The sequence below is a fragment of the Aptenodytes forsteri genome, unplaced genomic scaffold (assembly GCF_000699145.1).
Source record: "Aptenodytes forsteri isolate BGI_AS27 unplaced genomic scaffold, ASM69914v1 Scaffold82, whole genome shotgun sequence".
Taxonomy (NCBI): domain Eukaryota; kingdom Metazoa; phylum Chordata; class Aves; order Sphenisciformes; family Spheniscidae; genus Aptenodytes; species Aptenodytes forsteri.
This window is the reverse complement of record NW_008795490.1, coordinates 1,011,220-1,034,583: the sequence shown is the minus strand read 5'-3', so window position 1 is coordinate 1,034,583 and position 23,364 is coordinate 1,011,220. Positions and strand designations below refer to the sequence as shown.

Below are 23,364 nucleotides of genomic sequence, written 5' to 3'. Positions count from 1 at the left end.
GCTGGGGAGCTATATCAGAATGACAGATACTTACATTACAATTGGAAGACCCTTCAAATGTTGAGTAAGAACCATCAGGCCATTCTGTAGCATCTACAGTGCTTGATTGCCTGTGCTGGGCTTCATACTCTTTCAGCTGAAATTTGAAAAGACAGAGAATATTTTCCAGTGAGAAGAAGCTATCAATCTTCATTAAAATAGCAAGAGTTAATGTCCTTTCAGGTTTTTTTCCCCCCATATCATTGTGGAACTGGGAAAATCAGAACTTTTGCACTGTATGTCTCACTTGTTCAAAATAAATTTATTTGCTTTAGAATCAGAAGTTTTAATCATGAGATTTTTTTTTTTTAAAAAGGAATTGATCTGTAAACACTGAATTTTGATTAATTGTCATTGGTAAAATATAAGGTATACATCCCCAACTCAGAGGCAAAGTTTCCACCAGACAGACTAAATCGCAATAGCCTGCCAATTTCCTTCATAAAGAAAATGATCTGCAGTAAAGACTAGGAACTATCTTTTATAATTTTAAAACCAAAGACCATCTTTCCCATTTTCCAATAAAAGGCTTAAGACATAAAACCAATCTACTGGAGTCAAACTGTTGAGAGCATCATCAAGAACTGATGATATAAAAAAAAAAAAGTTGCTGCTAGTAGCTCAGACCACTAGAGGGAAACAGTACGAGTACATATATTAACCATACAGACTAGGTACAACCCTCCCCCCAAAAGTTTTTAACAACAGAGAAGTAAAAGAATCCCCAATATTACCACCTGGTGATTTTTAAAATTTTCCATTTTTTTTCATGATACAATTCCCAGCAAAGCAGTGTTTTCTTCAGATAACAAAATAACTTTCTATTCTAGGATAGTCTATTTCAAGATGTAGTATGTCAGTATAGAAATTTTTCTGAGTGCCAATTCGCGATCTAAGTCATGTTTTCTGCACCTCTAATGGAGCCCATACAGAATACCCTGTGTTCCATCACAGTATTTTGCACAAGGGTACAAAATCAAAAGTGGTGTGGAAACTTTAACACTGACCTTTTTGCTCCTGAGCAATTAAAATCTCAGCCCTACTGCTGCACAAATACAACTCCTTACACTTATATTTCTTGTGGCTTATTAACATTCAGATTTTGTGAAGAAACATTTGTGACAGCCACTGTACTTATCAAAAAATAGATCCGTGTTGATTTTAATGTCAAATACCAAAAACGGCTGAATATGTTTTCTTGAAGGCTATTAAAACAAAACACCACCTTTTTGGCTAAGAAACAAGCAGAAGAATTTTCAGCTTAAACGTTAGTATTTCTAAAAGTTTTAATTGCTGAAAATGGAAGCCTTCAATCAAACTGCCCTTCAGCCATTAGCAGCAGGAAAATAGTAAGAAATATGTGTTCTGAAACAAATAAGGCAAGCTCAGCAAAACTTGAAGCATTTCTTTTAGTACTTAAACAAACCTATGAATGTGCATGACAAATAAGGACTAGTACAGGTGGGATTCGTCTTCCTTACCTTTAGACAGCTGCAATGAAAATGTATACACTTGAGCTTTTCTCTGATTAGCACCCTTTATTGCCAATGGAGAGAAGCAAATGCTTTTAGGACTCTACTAATTTGCCATACCTTAGACAACTATTTTTGGTTGAGCTAAATCTCACTTCTTCTCATAAACAAAGGAATTGCTATCTAATTTATGCTACCTAATGCAATGGGACAAACAGGCAAGCTTTCTCCCCTTCTCCTATGTTTTCTGAGCAAATGAAAACTCCAAATAGGTATATCCTACGTCCTAAAACATGTTTCTCCGGGAAACTGAAGTGTGTACATATCATACCCTAGCAAGTGCTTCCTCAATGGTGATCATCTTCTCTTTGACCATCATCATCAGCTGGATCCGTTCCTCATCACTCATCGTGATCTCACTGGCCACGTACCCTACATCCTCTCCTGCAGGAAAAGGCACAGAGATAACAAGCATGTGTAAGAGGTCATGCACAGAGTGGGATATACTGAAACTGGACTTTACCCAGTGCTCTAAAATCTGGTTGCCGCGTGGATCTGGCTGGCCAGAAACAGACCTTCCCCAGAGCAGTCTCACAGTATGATTTCAAAGGACTGAATGATTTGGAAGTAACTGAGCAAGAAAAGGAAGTAAATTAGGCCTAGAAAACTAAGTCTACTCTGACACTGAAAGCAGGAGAGCATGACAAGGAGAAATAAAATGTGACTCTCATCACAGTTACTGACCCTGAAAGACAAAAATCAAAAGAGAAAGTGCTAATGCCAGAAAAGTCCTGCACTCAGCCCTGAGGAATACCCTGAGAACGTAGCCCTGAGAACGTAGTCAGCTGCCAGAACGGATGGGAAGCCCTTCCAGGAATGGCATGCTGGGCCCTCACCGCTTTCTGCTGCGGACTGGCCATGTCCCCCGATCTATCCAGGCTATCTAATCGGCCACTGAGCTGGCACGTGGTGCTGGATGTATCGGGCTCTCAACTCCAGGACCTCTCTTTTTGGTATGAGCTTGGTGTGTCAGAACGGACAGTTAGAACTTGCCTTGAGAGCAAGCAAGGACCCATGCTTAACTGAGAGTGCAAACATGCCCCTTTCTGACCTCGTAAGTGGGCTCCTGTCATCTTTCACAATCCATCTGAACACAGACATAGTGACGTAGGGAAGCATCTGTTTGCAACAGAAGGATCTAGCAGATACACATGGGGAAACAGAAATTTTCTGTGTGAAGAGAAATACTTAAAGCAATGCACAGCTGCATCTTTTGGAGAAGAACTAGAGAAAGACACCTGACAGTTTAAATGGAATTGATCCTACATTTGCACTAGTCACCAGATGCACTTTTACTACTCCTTCTTGTAGTGTCTTCTCCTACAATGAGAGGCTGGATTCAAGCCTAAAGCAAACAGGTCAAAGTAACCAAGTGCCAAAGAAAGGAGAAACATCTTTCCAATTAAAACAGATCAGCATTTTTCTCATCAAGTCAGGATCAGAAAAAAAAGCATCTTGCTCATTTACAGATATTACTTATAAATATATATTAACCGCATCACTTTGTGCATGTGCATCCACTGACAGTCAGGACCGAACGTGTCCCAGCTGCATGCAGATGCAGTCTCACAGAATACGAGTTGTCTTTCTGAGCTCTGTCACGATGAACCAAACCTGCGATACTTCCAGATCCACAGCCCCCCAGCTGCCACACAGTTGCAAATGAATTTTACTCCTTTGTGATGCTGGGCTTCTATTTTATATGGATAGGTTGCGTGTCCTTGAAAAAGATTTACCTTTTGAAGTCTGCCTCATTAGTCCTTTCTGGTTCTTTCGGAAATTCTGCCAAAAAAACTTGTTTTTCTTTTTCCAGTCTGCTTTCCCTAAAAGGAAAGTGGGGAGGGAGGGTGAGGGGAAAGGGAAAAAGAATTTCAGAAAGAAAAATCAGTTAGTAAACGCTAGAGAAGCTTTCAAGCATTAAGTTATATTTTCTGAGTCAAAAACAAGAATAAAAAAATCTGAAATTTTCTGTTTTTCTTGATTTATTCCGCACTAGAACTATGCTGATGTAGCTATTTCAGGGAAACGCATGTTCTTTTATAATTGCCAGTGCTATAGCGGACTGAGATAAACCAGCAACTTACATATTTTGATTTATAAACAGAAAATATTTTACATTCATTTTGGTATCTGTTGAGTTGTTAATGTCAAGTCTGGATGTGTTTTTGAAGTATTTTGTTGGTTTATTCTCTTTAACTGAACCACAATTATGCAGCCTAAGCCATAACTTAGATAAGTAATTTTCTAGTATGCGTGTGCATATCTATACAGAAGAGAAATACTTTACATATATATATAAATGCACACACATACACACAAACACACATGCACATCCTGCTACTTGGCATGAGAAATTTTGTGAGACCATCAGCTACATCTGACTCTTGCTCTCTGTATGCCTGGACTGTACAAGGCTGGGTCTCCGTGTCCATTAATCAGATCTGCATATAGCTTGATGATCCAGAAGTAAATAATTTGTTCTAAAAAAGAACGGAATCTGGCTCAAGGTCAGGCACGTAACTGTGTTCCACTGGATTAACCAGGGCATATGCTGTAAAGTTTATGCCATCTGCAAAAGAACACACTGTGCCTGATCTGGCAGAAATGCTACTGATACAGAGCTACTTCATCCCTCTGCGTTTGAAAAATTCAAATGAACACAGCTTATACCGTGCCACTGAGTTTCAGCATGTGACTACAGTATTTTGGATCTCACCCTAGAAGCCCTAGAGCTGGGTTTACTGACTCTCTGAAACACAGCTTAAGTTTAGACTGTGTGGAACGTCCCTAGAAAAAAATTAGAAAGAAAGAAACAAACCAACCTCCCAGTTTTCCTTTTCCTCTCCAATGAGCAAAATAAAATTTTTCCAAAATTGTATTGTCTCAGCTAATAAGTTAAGATAGCAATATGACTAATTACGACTCTCTGAAACACAGCTTAAGTTTAGACTGTGTGGAACGTCCCTAGAAAAAAATTAGAAAGAAAGAAACAAACCAACCTCCCAGTTTTCCTTTTCTTCTCCAATGAGCAAAATAAAATTTTTCCAAAATTGTATTGTCTCAGCTAATAAGTTAAGATAGCAATATGAACTAATTACGGTAAGTTAGAAAAAAAAAAAAGACAAAGTGAAAGACAATGGAAAACAAATACATATTTAAGAATGCAAAATATTTCAGAAACAAAGGAAGAGACTCTGGCATGACATGAACAAAAATAACAGAAACCCCAGTTATTCACTGGCGGGGGTAATTTTCAGAGTACAGACGGATAGGCTAACAGTGATCTAACATGCAGACATTTTAAATTTGATGTAACAAGTCAAAAGATGAGTATTTATCACATGACAATGCTGGTTGGGCAGTCTCTCTGATCACTGAGACACCCAGCATCTAACTTTTAAAGCTGCTAAGACTCACCTCCCCAGTCCCCACACAACATGCTGCTGACTTCTGCCAGCATTGTGTTTACTCAGCTCTTCAACATCCCAGCACAAGCAAAACTCAAAACCTGTTTAAGAATTCCATAGGAGTATCAAATAAAATGAAATATACTGACCTACAGAGCCTTCTTCCAAACTTGATTTATGAATGGAGAGCCTAGGACAAAAAAGAGAAATGGACTTATTGATGTAGGCTTCTCACATTTCATAGGAGCTGTCTGATTACAGTAAATTACAGTTTCCAAACAATGTATCATGAGCTATTTTCTCTTCCCTTTTCTTCCCAACACAGCAAGCTGGAAACAAAAACTGAACCCACTGGTCTGACCACAGTAACTGAGTTCTCTTAAACATGTCTTTTGTGACCAGCATAGAGAAATACATACTGACAGAAACCTATGGTTAAGGCAAAGGAGTCTAGGGATCCCCCAGAAAAACACTTTTTCCACATACTTTCCCCCTTTCCATTTGTGTAAAACAGTATTTTGGCTGCCTTAGAAACTGTAGCAATGGGATGCTGTATTAGTTTAGCTGTATAACAGTTTTCAGCCTATTTGGATTTTATCTGAAAATGCTTTATAAATATGCATTCATTAAACTTTCAGAAACCACTGTGTGGAAGAGAGGAGTAGAGATTCTTTTAAAGACAAGGTGAAGAAAGCTTGTCCAGACCCTATGAAATGCAACCACAGACGACTGGAGGTGACAGCTTCTTTCTTCTGAGTCCCTTCTGTGTGCTTTTCCACCAGTGTATACTCCCCTCCTCAAAAGCTAGCTGGAGAGACTTATTTTAACAGAACATGGATTTTACAAACAAAAGTAGTAAGTAAATCTTTTGTTCTCGGTCTTTATGTTCATTAAACTAGTTTTCCATAATGGATTCCAACTCAGTGCCAACGGTTCATTGTGGGATCTCTGATGAGACATTGCCCCCCTTCCTTGCCTTTTTTTCTGTTTGTATAAATGGAGCTAATAGAAATTACTAAATCTTGTGCAATTCTTTGAAGCCTTCCGATGGGAATCACTATTTAACCAAGCTGCGCCAAGCCAGTGAAATGACTTCTGCCAGCTTCAATGGCTTTGCTGGAGGCTCCAAGTGCAAAGCATTACTGCAGTGTCTTTGCTGAGCGCTCAGCCCCATGACATGACAATGCCCTGTTGTGCGGTGACTGTACTGCAGCCATGCAGAATGGAAACATGCGTACCCCAGCATACCAAGACGACCTCAAGCCAAATCGTTCCTTGAATGAGGCCATATAATAATACGTGCATGCCATACTGTAGTTGCTATCCACAGTGTTTGCGCAGGCTCCTTGCGTTTTCTTAGACCCCCAGAAGAGGGCAATGAAGAGTTTTTGAATAATTCAGTAAACCACTTGAAGGAAAATTTTAGTTCAAGCCAGTTCAGGGTTTAGAAGATGTAAGCAATTACTGGCCAACGTTTTGTAAGCATGAAAAACATGCTCATCAACTTGCAAAGACATCATTAAAGGGGAAATGAGACAGTATGAAGTTTCAGTTTGATTTAGTAATTCATCTAGACAAGGAGAGTTTGGCACAGCGGAGCTCTGAAATGTAACCTCCTTCAACCTCAGACTGATTAGAAATTTAATCCAGCACAAACTGCAAACCAATTGAAGCAACCAAATTTCAGATTTGTAGCGCACCAGGCAGAGGGAGACATTTAGTGTTTTCACTGCTGATAAAGTTTACCCTTGAAGGGTAAAAGTTAACGATATAGGTGATAAGCCGCCAAATGCTTAGTTTTTAAGAAGCGTGAATAACAAATGCAGGAGAAAAATACAAACCCCACACTTTCTGGGTGAAAACTCCAGAAAAGCCAGTGTTAAAATGTAAAGGCTTTCAACAGGGCCAGGATTTCATCCAGACACTTAAAAGTATTTTTCTAAATAAAGGTAAATCAGGTAAAAAGTATGTGGACTTGTATATGGAGACAACCAAGTAAAAAGAAAGCCAAGTTCTGTTGGAACTGACAGATTTAATCCACTACGTGCTTTGCACCCGAGCACAGACCTCACCCCGTCAAGCAGTTATTCTATTTATCTTAAATTAATTTAGTACCCATGAAATGCACCAAATCACCGTCCTTCGAAAATGAAATCTGTTAATGATCAGAACTTTGCCTCACTAGTGAAATCAGCCTCCAAGTGGAGAGGCAGTCCCTTGTGCTCTTCAGCCTCCAAATCCATTTTAATCCTTCTCTTGCGCAGTTGCCAACAACGACGCGAGTAAGTAGCAGGTGTAGCGGCAATGTTTGTGATATGGACATCTGTTCACTGGGAATTAGCCTGAGGCCACCAACTCGTCGCACACTGGCCTCCAAAGAAGGCGAAGAGCAGTAGGAGCAAACTTCTGACACGCCTGAGCTACAGGGGGTGAGAAGAGTAGGATTCACAGCAAGCAGACCACCTTCTCATTTATAACTGATTTAAGAACTATGCTGAGTTTCATCAGAGGATACAAATGCCAATTATCATTCCATGCATTCCCTAAAGAGGAAATCTTCCATGCCTGGGCTGACCTTGAAAATGGTAACAGCTGGTCTGAAGAGATGAAAATGCCAACAAAACCTACAACACAGAGCCTGATAAGGCACTTGCTTTTTAGTTCCACCAGACAACTCTGACGCTTAAAAATCCTCAGTGAAATCAATCAAGCGTTTTACTTCCTAGATGTCTGGTGAAAAATTCCAGAGTACCTCAGAGTCGCTGTATGTTTGATTTGCCAATTACACTCCCTTACTCTGTTAAATCTGCAGCTCCTCTGTGAACGTGCACTGAAAGTGATTTGTGTTCCTCCATTCATAGACTGATAACTTGTACTGAAAGTTAATGATGCAGCGACACTTGGCAGAAGTTTCAGCACTGCGTGTCTGAAAGGGAGCCAAATGCCATTACTCCACCGTGGAGGCCTTCATTTTTGTTGTGGTCTGATGTACAACTTCATTAGCAAGCTTTCACATGAAATGTACTCTGTCACAGCATATAGCAGAAGAAATGTATGGGTATATGTTCAGACAAGAAGGAAGAAAAAAAGATTTATGGCCAGAGGTAAGGAGCACTTTCTTATCAATTCATAATCTCTGGAAGCGAGCTGCAGAAGGGGTCAAAACTTTAATCCATTAATCTCACAAATTCAAAACCATCTCTAGGCCGATACTTCGGGTCTCCTGGAGCCAAACTGCTGAAATAAAGAAATGAGGGGGGAAAAAAAGGCAGCACAATAGATAATCTAAAAATAGAGCTACTTTTGGGAGTAACCAAATATTACTGCCTTAGAGAGATGATGAGTTTCAGTGGAGTTCAGTAAATTACATCAGACCACTCAGTGATCAGTGACACAAAATGCAGTAACCAACAGCCAGAGTGGAGAACCTGGACCAGGATCTAGCTGATTAGAAAGACTAGCTTAACAGAAATCAGTTTACATTCAATGCTAAAATACGCAAGTACGCAAACAGGACTGACACAAAAGTCAGCCTTTCAAATGCTGGAGGTTTGCAAATTACAGAGTACCTGGGGATACCAGCTAAAAAGGATGACCGAGAAAAAACCAGCACGTTAATTCTAAAAGGCGTAAGGATGGGAAACTCCAATGGCAGTACAAAGAATGAATATATATGGGAATAGCTGTACAACCATCATTACTCATGCTCAAGAAAGATGAAGTCAAACCAGAAGCGGAAAAGAGAAAAGCTGTTAGAATAGTCAGGAAACCGGACAGCTTATCTTACGAGAGAAAGCTAGAAAAGTTTTGCCTGTTCCGTCTGTCAAAATTGAAAGCTGCAAGAAGATTAATTTACTGCCTATTAATAAATCAGGCACAGGAACAAGTAGACATAAGCTGGAAAGAAATTAGAAAAGAGGAGTTAACATTTTCTAACTATTTGGACAAACTCCTAACAGCAGGTAGAGAAAGGGAGGGCAGCTTTAAAGACTAACTAACTGCTTTTCAGAGGATGCTTGAAAGATAGAGACCAGACCAGACATCTTTGACAACAAAGATCTGAACATGAGGACTGCCTCTGGAGGGCACTTCTGGTTCTTCTTTTGCAGCCTGTGGCTTTTGTGTGAACAATGGCAAAGCCAGGCATCCAAAACGGTCTTTGAATCTATCTTTCCATAAAAGAGCTGCAGTGGGGGTGACCTTGCTATACCTAAGCAATCCCTCTCTTTTATAAATTAACCCTTGAATCCTGGAGGTGGGCTCCAAAACTTGGCGTGCAAGGAAGAAAAAATGCACACATTTGTGCCACAAGCCAAGTGAGACTGTATCTGATTATTGAGATGGGTTTTAACTAGGTTGTATCGAGCTACTAGGCTACAGCTTTCCTTGTTAACTCTGGACTGATTCTGATCTCAGACAGAAAAACACCGGGGCTTATCTCGCATACAGAGCAGTTGATATTACAAGAGACACAGTCACACGTGCCCCACGATGTGAATATGCTGGTACACCGCAGAACTGGGAAAGGAAACAAATGACACCATGTGCTGCTTTCATGAATGCGCCTGTTGATTTTTGAAAGCTCATCATTCTCGAAACAGAACAAGCATGGGAACCGAGAATGACAGGATTTCTGATGGGTTTTTGTTTCAACTAAGTATTTTAAATGCAGATGTGCTTTAACACATTGCCGCATCTCATTTACGGACCATAAAATCCACAGGTGCATAGCACCATCTGATAATGAAACCACTACTGTTATGATCTTCAATAAACTGATAGTGGCCCTCTTTTTCCCTCCCAATGACTATTTATAGCTCATTGAGGAAAATGCTTTGGATGGGATTTTCAATCTACAAATATTATGCACATTCATAGCGGTGAATAAACCAATGCAGAAGTGCACGCTGGCTCTGCTGCAAAGCCATTTGGTTATCCGCGTACATTAGAAATGGCCCAGTCACATAATTAGCATGAAAAACTGACAGACTTGTAACTGCTCCTGACTGAATACAAGATAAATTTATCTAACTGGAGCTGGCACAGGGAAGAAAATGGGCCTTTGGTATTTTTATCAAATTTGCATGAACCTGAAGAGAAAGCAGGCCTGCAAGGTTCTGACCTTGCTGGCACCAGTGTGAGAAAGGGATGGAAAGCAAAGACGTTTCATTCAATTATCTTCTCATTAGGTTTCCATAGCAATGGCTCTTTAAGCAGGTCAAAACTTTCTCAGTGGAAACAAACACTGAGCTGCTTGTGGGCCGTGCGTGCGTATGTGTATTTTCTGCCACCACCAGCACAGAAGCCACCACATTGGTCCCACGGGCTCGGTCCAGTGACTGGCAGCGGGCAGATGAGGCTACGTCACGTATTTAATAACCGACCGGTGGTTCCCAGCCAGGAGGAGATAATTGTCAGCTAAAAACTCTTTGATAGCAAAGAGCAGGGCCCAACGTACTGCATGCAATGCACCCCGTCCTGCGTGCATTGCTCACTCTGTGCTGTGTCAACTAGCTGCGACAAGTCGGGCTTTCTCGTGAAAGGCGCCCTTCATGCTTCCTCATACAACATTACCAGGCTTGAAACCTTCTTCCAGCTGCTCAAAGGCGCACTGGTTTCCCTCCTCACGTGTCCCAGTCGGCGTTTGGCTAGCCTCTCGCTCCCATTGTGCGGGTTATTGTGGGAGTTTCCTGCCCTACTTCTCTTGAGAAGGCTGTTTAAAGGCAGCATGAATAATTTGGCTTTGGCTAAATCAGGCCTCAAACAAATGAAAACAGGGCCGTACACATTCACTGATTCTTTTTGATTCCTGCAAGCATGGGGTATAAAAAAAAAAAGTATCTTAAATGCAGACATCTCAGTACAGCAAGGAGATAATTGTCAGCTAAAAACTCTTTGATAGCAAAGAGCAGGGCCCAACGTACTGCATGCAATGCACCCCGTCCTGCGTGCATTGCTCACTCTGTGCTGTGTCAACTAGCTGCGACAAGTCGGGCTTTCTCGTGAAAGGCGCCCTTCATGCTTCCTCATACAACATTACCAGGCTTGAAACCTTCTTCCAGCTGCTCAAAGGCGCACTGGTTTCCCTCCTCACGTGTCCCAGTCGGCGTTTGGCTAGCCTCTCGCTCCCATTGTGCGGGTTATTGTGGGAGTTTCCTGCCCTACTTCTCTTGAGAAGGCTGTTTAAAGGCAGCATGAATAATTTGGCTTTGGCTAAATCAGGCCTCAAACAAATGAAAACAGGGCCGTACACATTCACTGATTCTTTTTGATTCCTGCAAGCATGGGGTATAAAAAAAAAAAGTATCTTAAATGCAGACATCTCAAGTACAGCAAGCTCTTACTTCTTTTTTCTTCCAATATTCCTTTCCACTTTTAAACTACACAAAAGGAACAATTTTTTCTGTTAATTATTAAGTGCAGCCTTTAGCATCCTTGGTTTGGGGGATTTGTTTGTTTTCTGCTTTGTTCTTCTCAGTTTCTGCCCTCTCTCTGCCTCGCATCCTCTGTCAGAGCCGCGTTCCTGTTTCTTTGCAGATGAGCTTACAAATACCTGCCAAAGTTAACGTGGACACCTTGAGAAGTTGCCAGAATCATACGTGATGGAATTTAAGCCCCCCCATCCATGACCTGGAGGGATGATTTAACGACCTTCTGCATTCAAAGCTTGACCTGCAGTTTGGATGCTGCAGGGGAAGAGGATTAGGAAATCTAGTGTTAAAAACTACTGGCAAAGGCCAGTAGATTAGTGTACCAAAGGAGGCAGAATTGAGGCTTGCATGAACCCTTTTGCAAAATGAAAGCCGTTTTTAAAGAGACTGCTGCTTTCACTGAGAATCACTGTGGAAGATGGGAACACCGAACTGCAGGCACTCTCCCAGCCTTAGGCTAATTTGGAGTTCAAGTTTATGCCACAGGATGGTAACTGGCTTTACTATGGCACATCCATTGCAGAAAATCCTTAAAAACAGATTCAGTCAATACTTTCTCCTGCAGAGACAATAGCATGCAGACAGCAGCCACTTGTGTTGTGGCCTCACTGGCTGCCTGCTAACAACCTCAGAGAAAGCCGTAATGCCCGAGCAGCCTACAACTCCTCCTCTGACATTCCCAACAAGCCATCAGGGATCTGGTCAAACTGTATGAACTCAACGTGTGAGGGGCTCAGTTTAAGACATACGTCCTGCACACGCAGAGAGGATGACAAAGACATTCACTCTTGGGAGCAGCTGAAGCAGGCAGTTGAAGACACAGCTGCTGGAGGCACAGCAGCTCCCCCACGCCAGGGGAATGCAAAGCCCCCGAGCAATGCTGCCCTGTGCTGCCTGCACCCCACACGTGCATGCTTTTCTCCAGTACCTTCTGCTAGACAAGTCTGTTTCTGCTCAGCTCTCTGCTCTGGCAGAGTCTGGTATTTAGGTCCTGAGGATCACCGGGTTGAGAATGCTTAAACTGTACTGTGCCGCAGGCTGAGGAGTACAGTAGGATGAATTGTGGCGCTTAATATGAAGTATGACCATTTACTTGGTCAGGAGTGTGTTTGATTGGTACAGTTCAAGAAACAGCAGGTGACTCATGTAGGAGGTGACAATTCGTAACACCCACTACTGCCATGCGAAGGCGGTGGGAAGGCCTGCGAAATGCCAGATACAACCACAACTGCTGCCCCATGAGGTGTTTTTTGTCCTTCCTTTCTCTAGCAGCTGCAAAGAAAAAAAAAAAAAAGAGTATATAGGAGTGACTGTACCTCATCCCATCTGTATGCAGTGCTCTTGGGTCTCTCACCCACTTCCTTCTCTTTCCTGGCAGCTCTCTGATACACCACATTTGAAACTTGCCCAGAGGCCGCTGGAGCGAACAGTGACAGCAAACAGATCTATTTCCCAAGAGGGAAAACGCACAACTTCCCCTCTGCAACATCCCCAGTTCTTCTAAAAACAGGATGAGAGTCAGGATGCAGAAGCCCGAGTTCAGGGGACTGGGTTTAACCTGGATTTCCTGGCAAACATGCAGAGCTCATCAGTCTGTCATGTAGACTTGAATACTCCAAACCGGGAACAGGCTAAAAGTTGGATTACATTGTTTTAAATGCTGTTTACAATTATGAGAAAACCCTGCTCAGTCCCCTGCCTAAGTAAACATCCTTGGGGTGTTGCCATCACTTGGAAATAATAGGGATTGTATATACAATACATCCCCAGATCTACATGGTATGGGGACAAAGAAGCAACAGTAGCTGCTAAGAACACATTCACTGCACATTTGTTACATTGATGATTCTTCTAGCAAAAGCAGAAGTCAGTGTGCCTATATAGGAGCACCTGCAGTTATGGGGAGATTGTTGTTTAAAATGAATAGTATCACTGTTAAAGATGCTGTTGCCACTTTGCTGAAGGCACACTGAGAATCTGCAAAGTTACGCTAGCACCACAACTGACAGCAAGACTGCAGTTTAAAAGATGGGAATCTTGGAAAGAGCAGGGGGAAATGAAATTTATTATTAAGAGAAGAAACCTACAAACATCTCATTCCATGCTTTGCGTTATTTGCTGAATATTTTATGATTCTGAAGCCCGTCCAACTGTTTCAATTTACAGAAGGAACTCCAGTATGGCCAAAAAATCAGAGCAATTGTGAGGTGAAGCTTGAACAAACATGACTTTGTTTTCTGTTGTTTACAGATAGCTTTTCAGGCCACATCAGTACCCTTGCTGTTATTCATATAAATCTCAGAGGCCTTTGCTACAGCGAAGATTTTTCTCTCTTTATCAGAATCAATTGAACAAAACCCATCTTTGGTAGGGCATTTATAATGCACAGAGCAGGTTCATATGTGCAGTCTTTTTTGTAGCTTCATCTAATTAACAGGAACAGAGTTGTCAGCAACAGAGGAAGGAGTATTGCCCCAAATGCCTTTTGGAGGGACCATGACTTGAAGTGACAAGCAACTCTGTCTTCAGGCTTGTTTAACCCCTTTTGCCTCCCTCCAGGCACTACGGCTGCTCTTCTGTGTAACAGCACATCACCCACTAGACAGATACTTGTTGAGCAACTTGCTGGACTGAGGGCACTGACTAATCTCACGCTGGCTTTAAACAGACTGGGCAGCAGGGTTAGTAAGACTTGAGGCAAGACTGAACATACACTGTTTGTCCACACAAACAGGATTTTTTCCTACCATGGAGCACCAAGGCTAATCTGTTTTCAGTGTGGTGTACAGTAGAGCCTGTCAGGCTCTCTCTTCACTTGAGCACCACAGAAAAGGAAAACCAAACCAGGTTAAAACAAACATAGCTTCTTCCAGGCTCCCTCAAAGCCTCTTCCTGTCTGGAATCTCTTAACTCTGGCAAATCAAACAACCATCCAGGTGTGTTATTTTAAAACTTTAGACCTTGGTAGCGTTAAGCTGCAGGGTGTGCAGGCAGCAGCGCTGAGCGAGGGAGCTACCGAGAGCAACCATGTTCCAGCCAGCTGCTTGCTCTCTCCAAATTCAGATGAAAGCCATAAACTAAACACTGAACCCCAAAAAACCCTTTAGAGCCAACATGCTGTCCTCCCCTGAAAACCACCAAATTCAACACGTTAGTAGCAAGTACAGACATATCGGATGGACTTGAAGTGGTCATTTTCCTGCAGATCAATTTTATAAACTCTGCCTCCCTGGAAGACGCATTCTTGTGACAATTCAGCCCTCCAAGCTAGAGGGATGAAACCAGCACTGATGCGGCAAGCTGTCACTAATAGGCATAGGCCTGTATAATTTTGGTTTTGAATAATTTGTATGGTATTGAGTAGATATCATTTATTATTGTCAACACCTTGCTCAATTAGCATGCATCACATTGCCTTGTTTCTTACTGCATAAATATTTGACACAACCTGCCCTGTGCCAGTTTCATATATCTGATCAGGCTAATCACGTACGCCCTTCAGCTGACAGACAAATTCTCAAACAGGACACTTCCATTCTTGAAAGGTCCACAAAAAAAATCACAGGTCCCTTCCATCTGAACTAAGATAATGAGGTTAATTGCCTTTCAGTGAGGTAAATGGGCTCTCTTGGAATACAGTCACTCAGAAGATGTTTTTGTAGATACTGTCTTCTCACTCAGTTATTTCTGGTACAACACCTACACAGAGACACATTTTAGGAAACTGGCTAGAACTTGTAAAAGGAGTTTATTCCCAGTTGTGTGCTGCCCTCCTGCGAGATCTTTATCTCATTATTACCTGAGGTGGGATGATGATACTTACCCACGGGGAAAGTGCTTTGAGTCTGAGAGAAAAGTATTATGATTATAGGATAACCTTGGAGGCTTACTTCCCAGATTATAGTTCTCATAATGTTCCCATCCACTTGGCACTTCTGGTTTCATTATCATGTTAGACAGGGAGGTATCCTTGAAGAAAACTTTTCCATGTTTCAATATCGGAAGCACCACTTTTATACTCTAAGCCTTCTAGGCTCTCTCTGTTAACAGCATGTAACATAGGGGCAGTGATGGTACTCAAGGTAAAATTCACCTTATCTGTCTTAAGCTGTTTTGAAAACGAGCATCTACCTCAAGCAAACCATTACTGCTTTCTCTGTGAGCGATTAAGGGAGACAAGGCATCTCTAAAAGATAATTTATCGCTTTCCAAGATCTTTAGCATGAATCAGCTTTCAGACAATCCCACAGGAAGCCCCTAAGCAGCTGTTCCCTACCATATACCTGACTTTAACGTGGCCGGTGCTCAGGCGAGTCCCACACCCTGCATCCACCACAGCTCCCTCTGGGACTGACACGCCTTCTACTGAACTAGCAAGAGCAAGGGCAGCAATTTCTTACAACCTTCCTATTACAGTCCAGTGCTGAATCACTAGAAGATATTCAAATGTGGGACTGTAAAACCTTACGAAAGTGCGTCACATCACAACTGGATTCCATGTACTCCCTCTGAACCAGTCCAGCTGGCACTGCCCCACGAAGCGCAGGCAATTGGAAATACAGTGTCAGTTGTCTTCATGCACTGCTGCACGTTACCCTTAGCAGTAGGGATCCAAGATCTTGAGATCAAAGGAAGGAGGCGCAGAAACAAGCACACGCATTGCAGCAGGAGGTGACAGTAAACAGAAACCCTCTCAGTCCTTACAGAGAGGTTTTTATTACGGACTGCTAAAATTAAAGCTCCTTTTAACTTGGTTTTAAATACTTCATTCCCTTGGCACCTTCTTCAAGAGCACAGTTACAAACCCAGGAGCCCACAGGAAAAGGAAAGTGGTTTAAGTTTGTAACTCTCCCTTCCCCTCTCCTATCTCTTTTTGGCTGCATTTAGGTCTAGTCACAGAAAGTTATTTTTTAAACAGGTTTGATTTGCAGAGAATGTGAAATCAGTGATGTTCCTCAAAAATGACTACCAGTCGTATTGGTGTATGCACACCCCAAGTGCTCACAGAGAAGAGAAAAAGATAACCCTCCCTTGATCTAAAAAACAAAAAAAATAAAAGGCCAAAAGAGAACGAGAGAAAGAACAGGTTCCAAAACGGGTTTCATTAATAGTGGCTGAATCTGAAATCTTGAAACACCAATACAATCTAAAATGAATTTACCCCAAGAAAAAAGGAAACACACCAAATTCCCCCTCCCTCTTTTCTCACCTCCTGTACCTTCACTTACTTTCTTTCAGTGTCAGGTGTTGACGCGGTGCTGCCGAGACCAAGTGACTCCTGCAAGAGAAGACACATAGCAATGAGAGCAGCCTTTGCCCAATTTATGCAGAATATCAAATCAAAGAACAAACAAACGAAAATGGATGATCAAAATCAAAGTGCTAACCTCAATCTGGGATCGCAGCTGTAGAGATGTGGGGCTGGCATCAGGTTTCTCCTACAACAGAACAGATGGCAGGTTAATGAACTATCCAAAAGATAGAAAGAAGAAATCTGAAGGGGAGAAAAAGGGAAGAAGAAACAGGGTAACAGAACCTAGGACTAACGCAAACCCATTCAAATGGGAAACATTAACCTCTCCAGAAGGAACCACTTTCAGGATAAATTCTGAAATACTCCAGTAAAACAGCTAATTCCATCCTTATCACTGGAGAATATAGAAGAAGGTAAAATTGCCAGACAGAATTGATTCAAAACAAAATAGAAAGAGGAATGTGTTATTTTCACTAGATCATCACACAATTTGTTAAGCTAAGTTCAAGTGCAATTTCCCCAAATTTACCTTCAGGAAGAATACACAGGGAAAATCTGGCATTAAAAGAGCATTCTCTGAGCTAAAAATACTGAGAGGATTTAGATACATTTCAGCAAGGCCTGTTCCTCACACAGAAATTTGTCAACAGGACGTAATTCAAATCACCTTCCTTCAAACATCTAGGATATAACCATCTACTCCAGGAGTCGGTCATCCAGGCTCCCTTTGCAGTGGATGGAGAGAGTCAGGAACTCTTACAGAACAACTCACCCAACAGGTTTCAGCTGCCTCAAGTTAGATGAGGCGAGTCCCACTGGTGGTATCTAATCTAAGATTGCAAGCCAGCTGCCTAAAAGGCGTGTGCTATTAACGATGAGTCTAGCTGAAGTCAGTGGGAAAACTCCAATTAGAATGGAGCAAGAAATTACAGTTGTCAGTAGTGAGAACTACACTTTGCTGGTTGATCTGCGTGTGAAACCATGGGGGAACCTACTTATGGCTATTTTATTCTCAGGCAGTCCTACCCCTAGTGAAGTTATTGCAAAGTGAGTACTGTAACCAAAAGGCCATCATAGCTGAGTAAGCAACCACAGTAGTATACACGCTCCAAAAAATAAAAAAAGGATGTGGATTTATTTCTCAATATTGGAGGTCTTTTTGTTCATGCATTCCTCAGCCTACATGTACATCTCTTATCTCTGTGAAATTGTACTTCCTATGCCCATTGTTTACAGAAAGGGTGACAAAACGTTCTTAAGATTTAATACAAAAAAAGCCAGACACAATTTTCTGGAAATGCAGCCTTTTAACACTAAACAGGAAATTACCACTGACTGCCACGAAGCGGTGTTGGATTAGCCCGCCCAGAAAGTTTGCAAGATCTAGAGTAGAGAGGAGCCTACTCTGCTGTCACACAACTGAGTCGGCTTGCACTGCTGGCCATGGCAGCCAGGAGGGCACAGGGTGGCTGACGGCCATATGCTTGCTAGTAAACAAGGCTGACACAGGGTCATTGCCCAACTGGGGGATTTTGCCTGACCATGCATAGTCTGCGCATCTGCTTTTGCCGATTTTGCAGCACGAAAAGGGAACTGAAGTCTTTGGGTGGAAGTCAACATGAAAAGGCGACCACGTTCACTTACGGACAGATCCAACAGGACTCCTCTAGTCAAGCAGAAGCTGGACCGAGCCCAGGGAAATTCCACAGATGTTCACAGCTCAGGAAAGTAAAAATAGCTATTTGGTACCAGGCATCCCTCCCTTTCTCCATTAGCTCTGTCAAAATGGAATCCGAATAAGTTTTGCATCTGGAAAAGTCTGCAGACACAGTGCTGCGAATCCTCCTCGGGCACTCTCCCACCCCCGCCTAGCAGTCCACAAGGAGGGAGGGAAAGACAAGCCCCATGCTCTACACTCCTCCCATTCATGAGCACCTCATTTGTCCACACACTGCCGCACAGGTGAGAAAGGCAGCATTTTATCAGCTATCCCATCTTAAAGTTTCACGTAGCCAGTCAAGAGAATCCACTGTGTCCCCAACACGCCTTTAGATCCCAACTTTCTGACGATTTATCTGTTGCCTTAGAAAGCTACTTGCTGCAAGTGTTTTTTTAAAAAATATGCTAGTTTTTGTAAACTATCGTTTACAAGATGCTATCTGGGTTCCCAAGGCTTTATAGAAGTCTTTTGCTTGAGCAGTTGCTCGTGAAGTTGCAGTCTGAGATTGCAATTAGATGGGAAGTTACTACTTTCAGCCTAAAACTATTCAGCTGAGTAGCCAGCTACATCCTGTGTAACAAAATCCTAAAAAAGCTGACTGTATTTGCTTTCTTTTTTCGCATTTACTGTCAAGCCCACCCTGTTAGAACAGGAGCAGTTTTATAGGATCAAGATGACTGTGGAGGACAGAAGTAAGGACAACTCTCCCTTCCCTCCTCTAAAGCTCTACTTTGCAATGCTGGAATGCAAACCACCTGATAGTCCTGTACTGCTGTGATTAATATACCTACCTGCCTTTCCAGCAGAATGATATTTTTCCTATTGCTATTAGACAAGAAACCAAAGGAAAATATTTAGGAAAATACTACTCTCAACTGAACTTCTGGCATAGATCTGTAACACAGACCACAGAACTTTTATCACCCTCGAGCAATTCTATTTATTTAGGTTAAAATCCATTAAACCTCACATTAAACCTCACATTAAACTCCACAGGTTGTGTTGAATTCAATCCAGCAGGATCAGGGACTTTTTTATACCAAGGGCTAATTCTAGAAGGTTGAGCAAATATTGTATCATTGGCATGCTCTCAGACATGCTATAGCATCTTTTCAAAAAATATTTTCAAAGATTAGTTTCATGAAAGTACATCTTTCACCCTTCTGAACCAAATCTTAAAAATTAAATAGAGGAGAGCCTGGGTTTATAGAAACAGCCACTGCAGTAACAGACATCCCTAGCCTGCATTTCCAGGACTCTGGTCTAGGCAAAGCAGGCGTCAAAGCGATAGGTATTTTCTGTCCTAGCAGTCCGCTGCCCCAGATAACTGCCCTCCACGTGTGCCCATAAAGCTTGTCTGAGGTGTACCAGACATTCACGCCACCTACACACTATGCAGTGTTGGTGCAAGAAACCCAATGATCTGAGAAAGTACCCGATCAAGTGCAGAGTCCTTAAGCTACGTGATGAAATCCAGTGTTTCCCAAAAGTGTCTGATTTACTTGCATGGCTTCTGGATTTAAGGGGCCCTGCCTGAGTCACCTGTCCTGTTCCCAGACACTGTCGGTGCATATTGCACGCGTCTGATACACTGTTAAATCACAGCAACTAAGAGCTGAAGATTCTGGAGAAATTGGGATATTCATAAATTGTATCCAACCCCCAGGGAACACATAAGAGGGAGGGCAAATGGTGGCTTAGCACCAGCTTGTCCAGCCCCCCTCGAGGTCCAAAGTTAGCGCAGCACAGAATCTCAAATACCGATAATAAAGCCAGAGGGAGCTGTTAAAAATTAGTAATGCTAATATCCTGTAGAGTGAAGCCCACTGAATTTAAACTAGGGATTCCTCCACCAAGTCACCTACAGCCGATTTAAAACAATCTCAACTTGCAGAAACGTTTTGTTCTCCCAGCTTTAAAGCCATATTCTCATCAGTCCTATTTCCTTCCTGTCTCCTCCTTCACACAAAGCCGATGCCATCAGAGGATGGCTGCAGGACAAGGCCCCGAGGTCCTGGCTGAAGCTGTGATCCAGCAGCTAGAGGAAGTGAAGGTCCGCAGGCGTCGCGCTGCCCAGGTACTGCCTGGTATCACCAACCCTTCCGCACTGTGGGCGCTGCAGAAAGCGGCTGCGGAGCCGAACTGATAAGGCTTGGGAGCTCTGGCGCAGAAGTGCGAATCGCCAAAGTGCTTCTCACAAATCTCTCATTTTGAAAGAAAACATGAGTTGTAAGCTTAACAAGCAGGATTCGTGGCTTATGCTTCAAGCCTTAAGTTGTTCACCTCAGAGCTCAAGAAAGAAGCTTCCTTCGCAGGTAGCTTTTCTGCTTACTTTGTACACTGTGTGATTTATGTGATCATTTGGATACTTTTTTTTTTTTCAAATTATTACAGGCTTCTAAATATTGTGATTTTGGTTTTATACACTACCTTCCTCGTAAAAATCTTGAAAACAGTTTTACAATCATTTATGAGCTAAGCCTGAAAAACACATACGGGAAGAAAGTACAAAGGCAAAATACACGGGGAAGAAGGTGGAAACACATTTCCTGACTGGAATGGCGGGTTTTGAATTCATGAGGGGCTTTTCCTCCTGTGATAACTTCAGTTCAGTTGTTCTGTATGTAACATAATAGATAAGGGACATCTCTGCCTGTTTAAAGGCGATGCTGTTCTGCTCCTGAAATACACAAGCATGGTAGAGAAGAGCATCCAAAAGGAAACCTGGGCACCTATGGTAGGGATCACATGTTCTAGGGGGAATGTGCATATTTTAATTACCTAAACATTACGCTTCATCTATGCTCCACACCACAACTCAGTTTAGGAAATTACATTCATTGAATTAATAGAAATTCATGAACCTTGTCACAGTTTCTGCCACAGGAGCTGTATCCATTTGAATTATAAATTTAAAACACTCCTCTGCAGATCTCAAGACAGGATTAATCTCACTGTGCAGACAGCAACTGTGCAAAGTGAGACCCAGCTGAGTGCTGGGAAAATTCAGTGACATAACCAGTGGAAAAAAAAAATTATAAATAATTTTATGAAACCATTTCAGCAGGTGTAAATAAGGCACCTACAGCAGAAAACTTCTATGAGAAAATTCTGCCAGTCTCTTTCCCCAAACATTTTCCCTGTGTGCTCTGAACACGCACTGAATGTTCCAGTCTAGTTTCCGAAATGATTAAACAAAGCTACATCTGAAAGACAGCCAGAGCACTGAAGGTCTCTAAGAGTTTGTTTTACTTTGAAAGCAACCGTTCTGCCCGGCGTCCTCCACCACATACCGTATTTCAGCCTCTGCAGAGCTTCTGGAAAAGGTGAAGGGAAGCCCCTGTGCAGAGACAGCGCAGGTATGTAGGTGTGTAATGGAAATTGCCTACAAGACACTAGCTATAGGCCACAGGTCAGAATAAAGAAATAGAAAATACCTATCCCTGTGGCAGCTCCCTCAGCAAGCGTTTGAAGGAATTAACCAGCTCAGTGAGTTTCCAGTGGTACAGATTAGTAAAAGTCCCATTTTGAGTCTCAAACCGCAACCTCTGGACCATCCCCTTAGCCGTTTCAGCGAAGAGCGAAGGCTTTCTGCTCCATTACTCTTGCACGTTAGAGCCAGAGCTGACACATGCTAAACGATAACATCCTGCAGCAGCAGCAAAACTCTGAATCAAGGAAATGAGCTGTGCTGGAGGAATGGTTAAAAAAAAATGGGATTTCAAACAATAAATACTTCTACACATGAAATAACAGTCCAAGCATCTCAGTGCCTCATACAGCAGTGCAGACATAGGTAAACACTTAGCTTAACTACTGATGAAATGCAGCTTCAGAGAGAACATGATGCTACGGCACTCACATGTCTGCTTTTAGGATTAGGTACGGAAGAAAAATCATGCCTGTTGGCTTGACGCAAATGCTGGAATCTACTGAACACAACACGTCACGGGGGGAAGCATTTGACACCATCCCCTCTGCCAACAATAAAAACAGAAGGGTTTTTTTTTGTCCATCTCAAATACATTGCATTCAACACTAAGGCTGAAAGCCACAGGGGCTGTAAAACATTCCACGATGATTTTGAAAAACATAATTCATTAGCAATTACAAAGAAACTGCAGCTTTTGTAAAGCTCTGTAACAATGAAAAGCAAGGCAGTGTTAACTCATAAATCCACCTGTAACAAATGGAGGCTGAATCCAGCGAAATTATGGAACAAAGATAAAAAACCACCAGCAACGGGCTTCAGAGAAAGAAGAGTCGATAGGAGAACACAGCATTCTGCAGCAGGGAAATCAAATACATTCTGATCAATTTTCCAAACAAGATGAAGCAAGCCCAGAACTATGGTAGCTGTCTCTGTGCTAAAAACATATTAATATAAAGGCGTATATACGTGATTGGGATACAGCAGGTCTCTCTCTGATTGATGTATTTTACACCTACTGCCTGAATGGTAAAATAGTAAAGCACTTTTGTGCTGCCATAACTGCATCTATACTAGAGCTTTTGCTGGTATAAACAGGATGAGTAAGACCTGGCATCTTTGCCTAAAACTCCTCAGGTCGGTCAGCATTGACTTTTATTGTACAGGTAAGGCCAAAAAGAACTTCTGCGAGGAGAAATAATGATGGAAAAACCAGCAAAAGACGTGGGTTTCCAGGGAGGACTTTAAGATAGCGGGCATGTTCGTGGCATCGAGAAAAGCTGTAATGTTTCAGGGGGATGAAAAAAAAACAAACAAAAACCCAAACCACATCAAGAATGGTTAAATGTGAAGACAGAGAGGGATCAAGACATGGTGCAGGCAAGGGAGGCATGAGAATCATAGAATAGTTTGGGTTGGAAGGGACCTCTAAAGGTCATCTAGTCCAACCCCCCTGCCCTGGGCAGGGACATCTTCAACTAGATCAGCTTGCTCAGAGCCCCGGCCAACCTGACCTTGAATGTTTCCAGGCATGGGGCATCCACCACCTCT

General features: G+C 42.2%; 1 protein-coding gene across 1 annotated transcript in view; it reads right to left on the bottom strand.

Moving 5' to 3' along the window:
• The window catches only part of SASH1 (SAM and SH3 domain containing 1), a 99,662-nt gene that overhangs the window by 48,412 nt on the left and 27,886 nt on the right, over positions 1-23,364 (bottom strand). Inside the window, exons 2-7 of the mRNA XM_009281391.2 lie at positions 16,797-16,847; positions 16,638-16,687; positions 5,128-5,168; positions 3,308-3,385; positions 1,843-1,955; positions 35-136 (exon numbers count right to left, since the gene is read on the bottom strand). Of these exons, the coding sequence (XP_009279666.1) occupies positions 35-136; positions 1,843-1,955; positions 3,308-3,385; positions 5,128-5,168; positions 16,638-16,687; positions 16,797-16,847 (435 nt within the window). The remainder of the gene's footprint in view (positions 1-34; positions 137-1,842; positions 1,956-3,307; positions 3,386-5,127; positions 5,169-16,637; positions 16,688-16,796; positions 16,848-23,364) is intronic.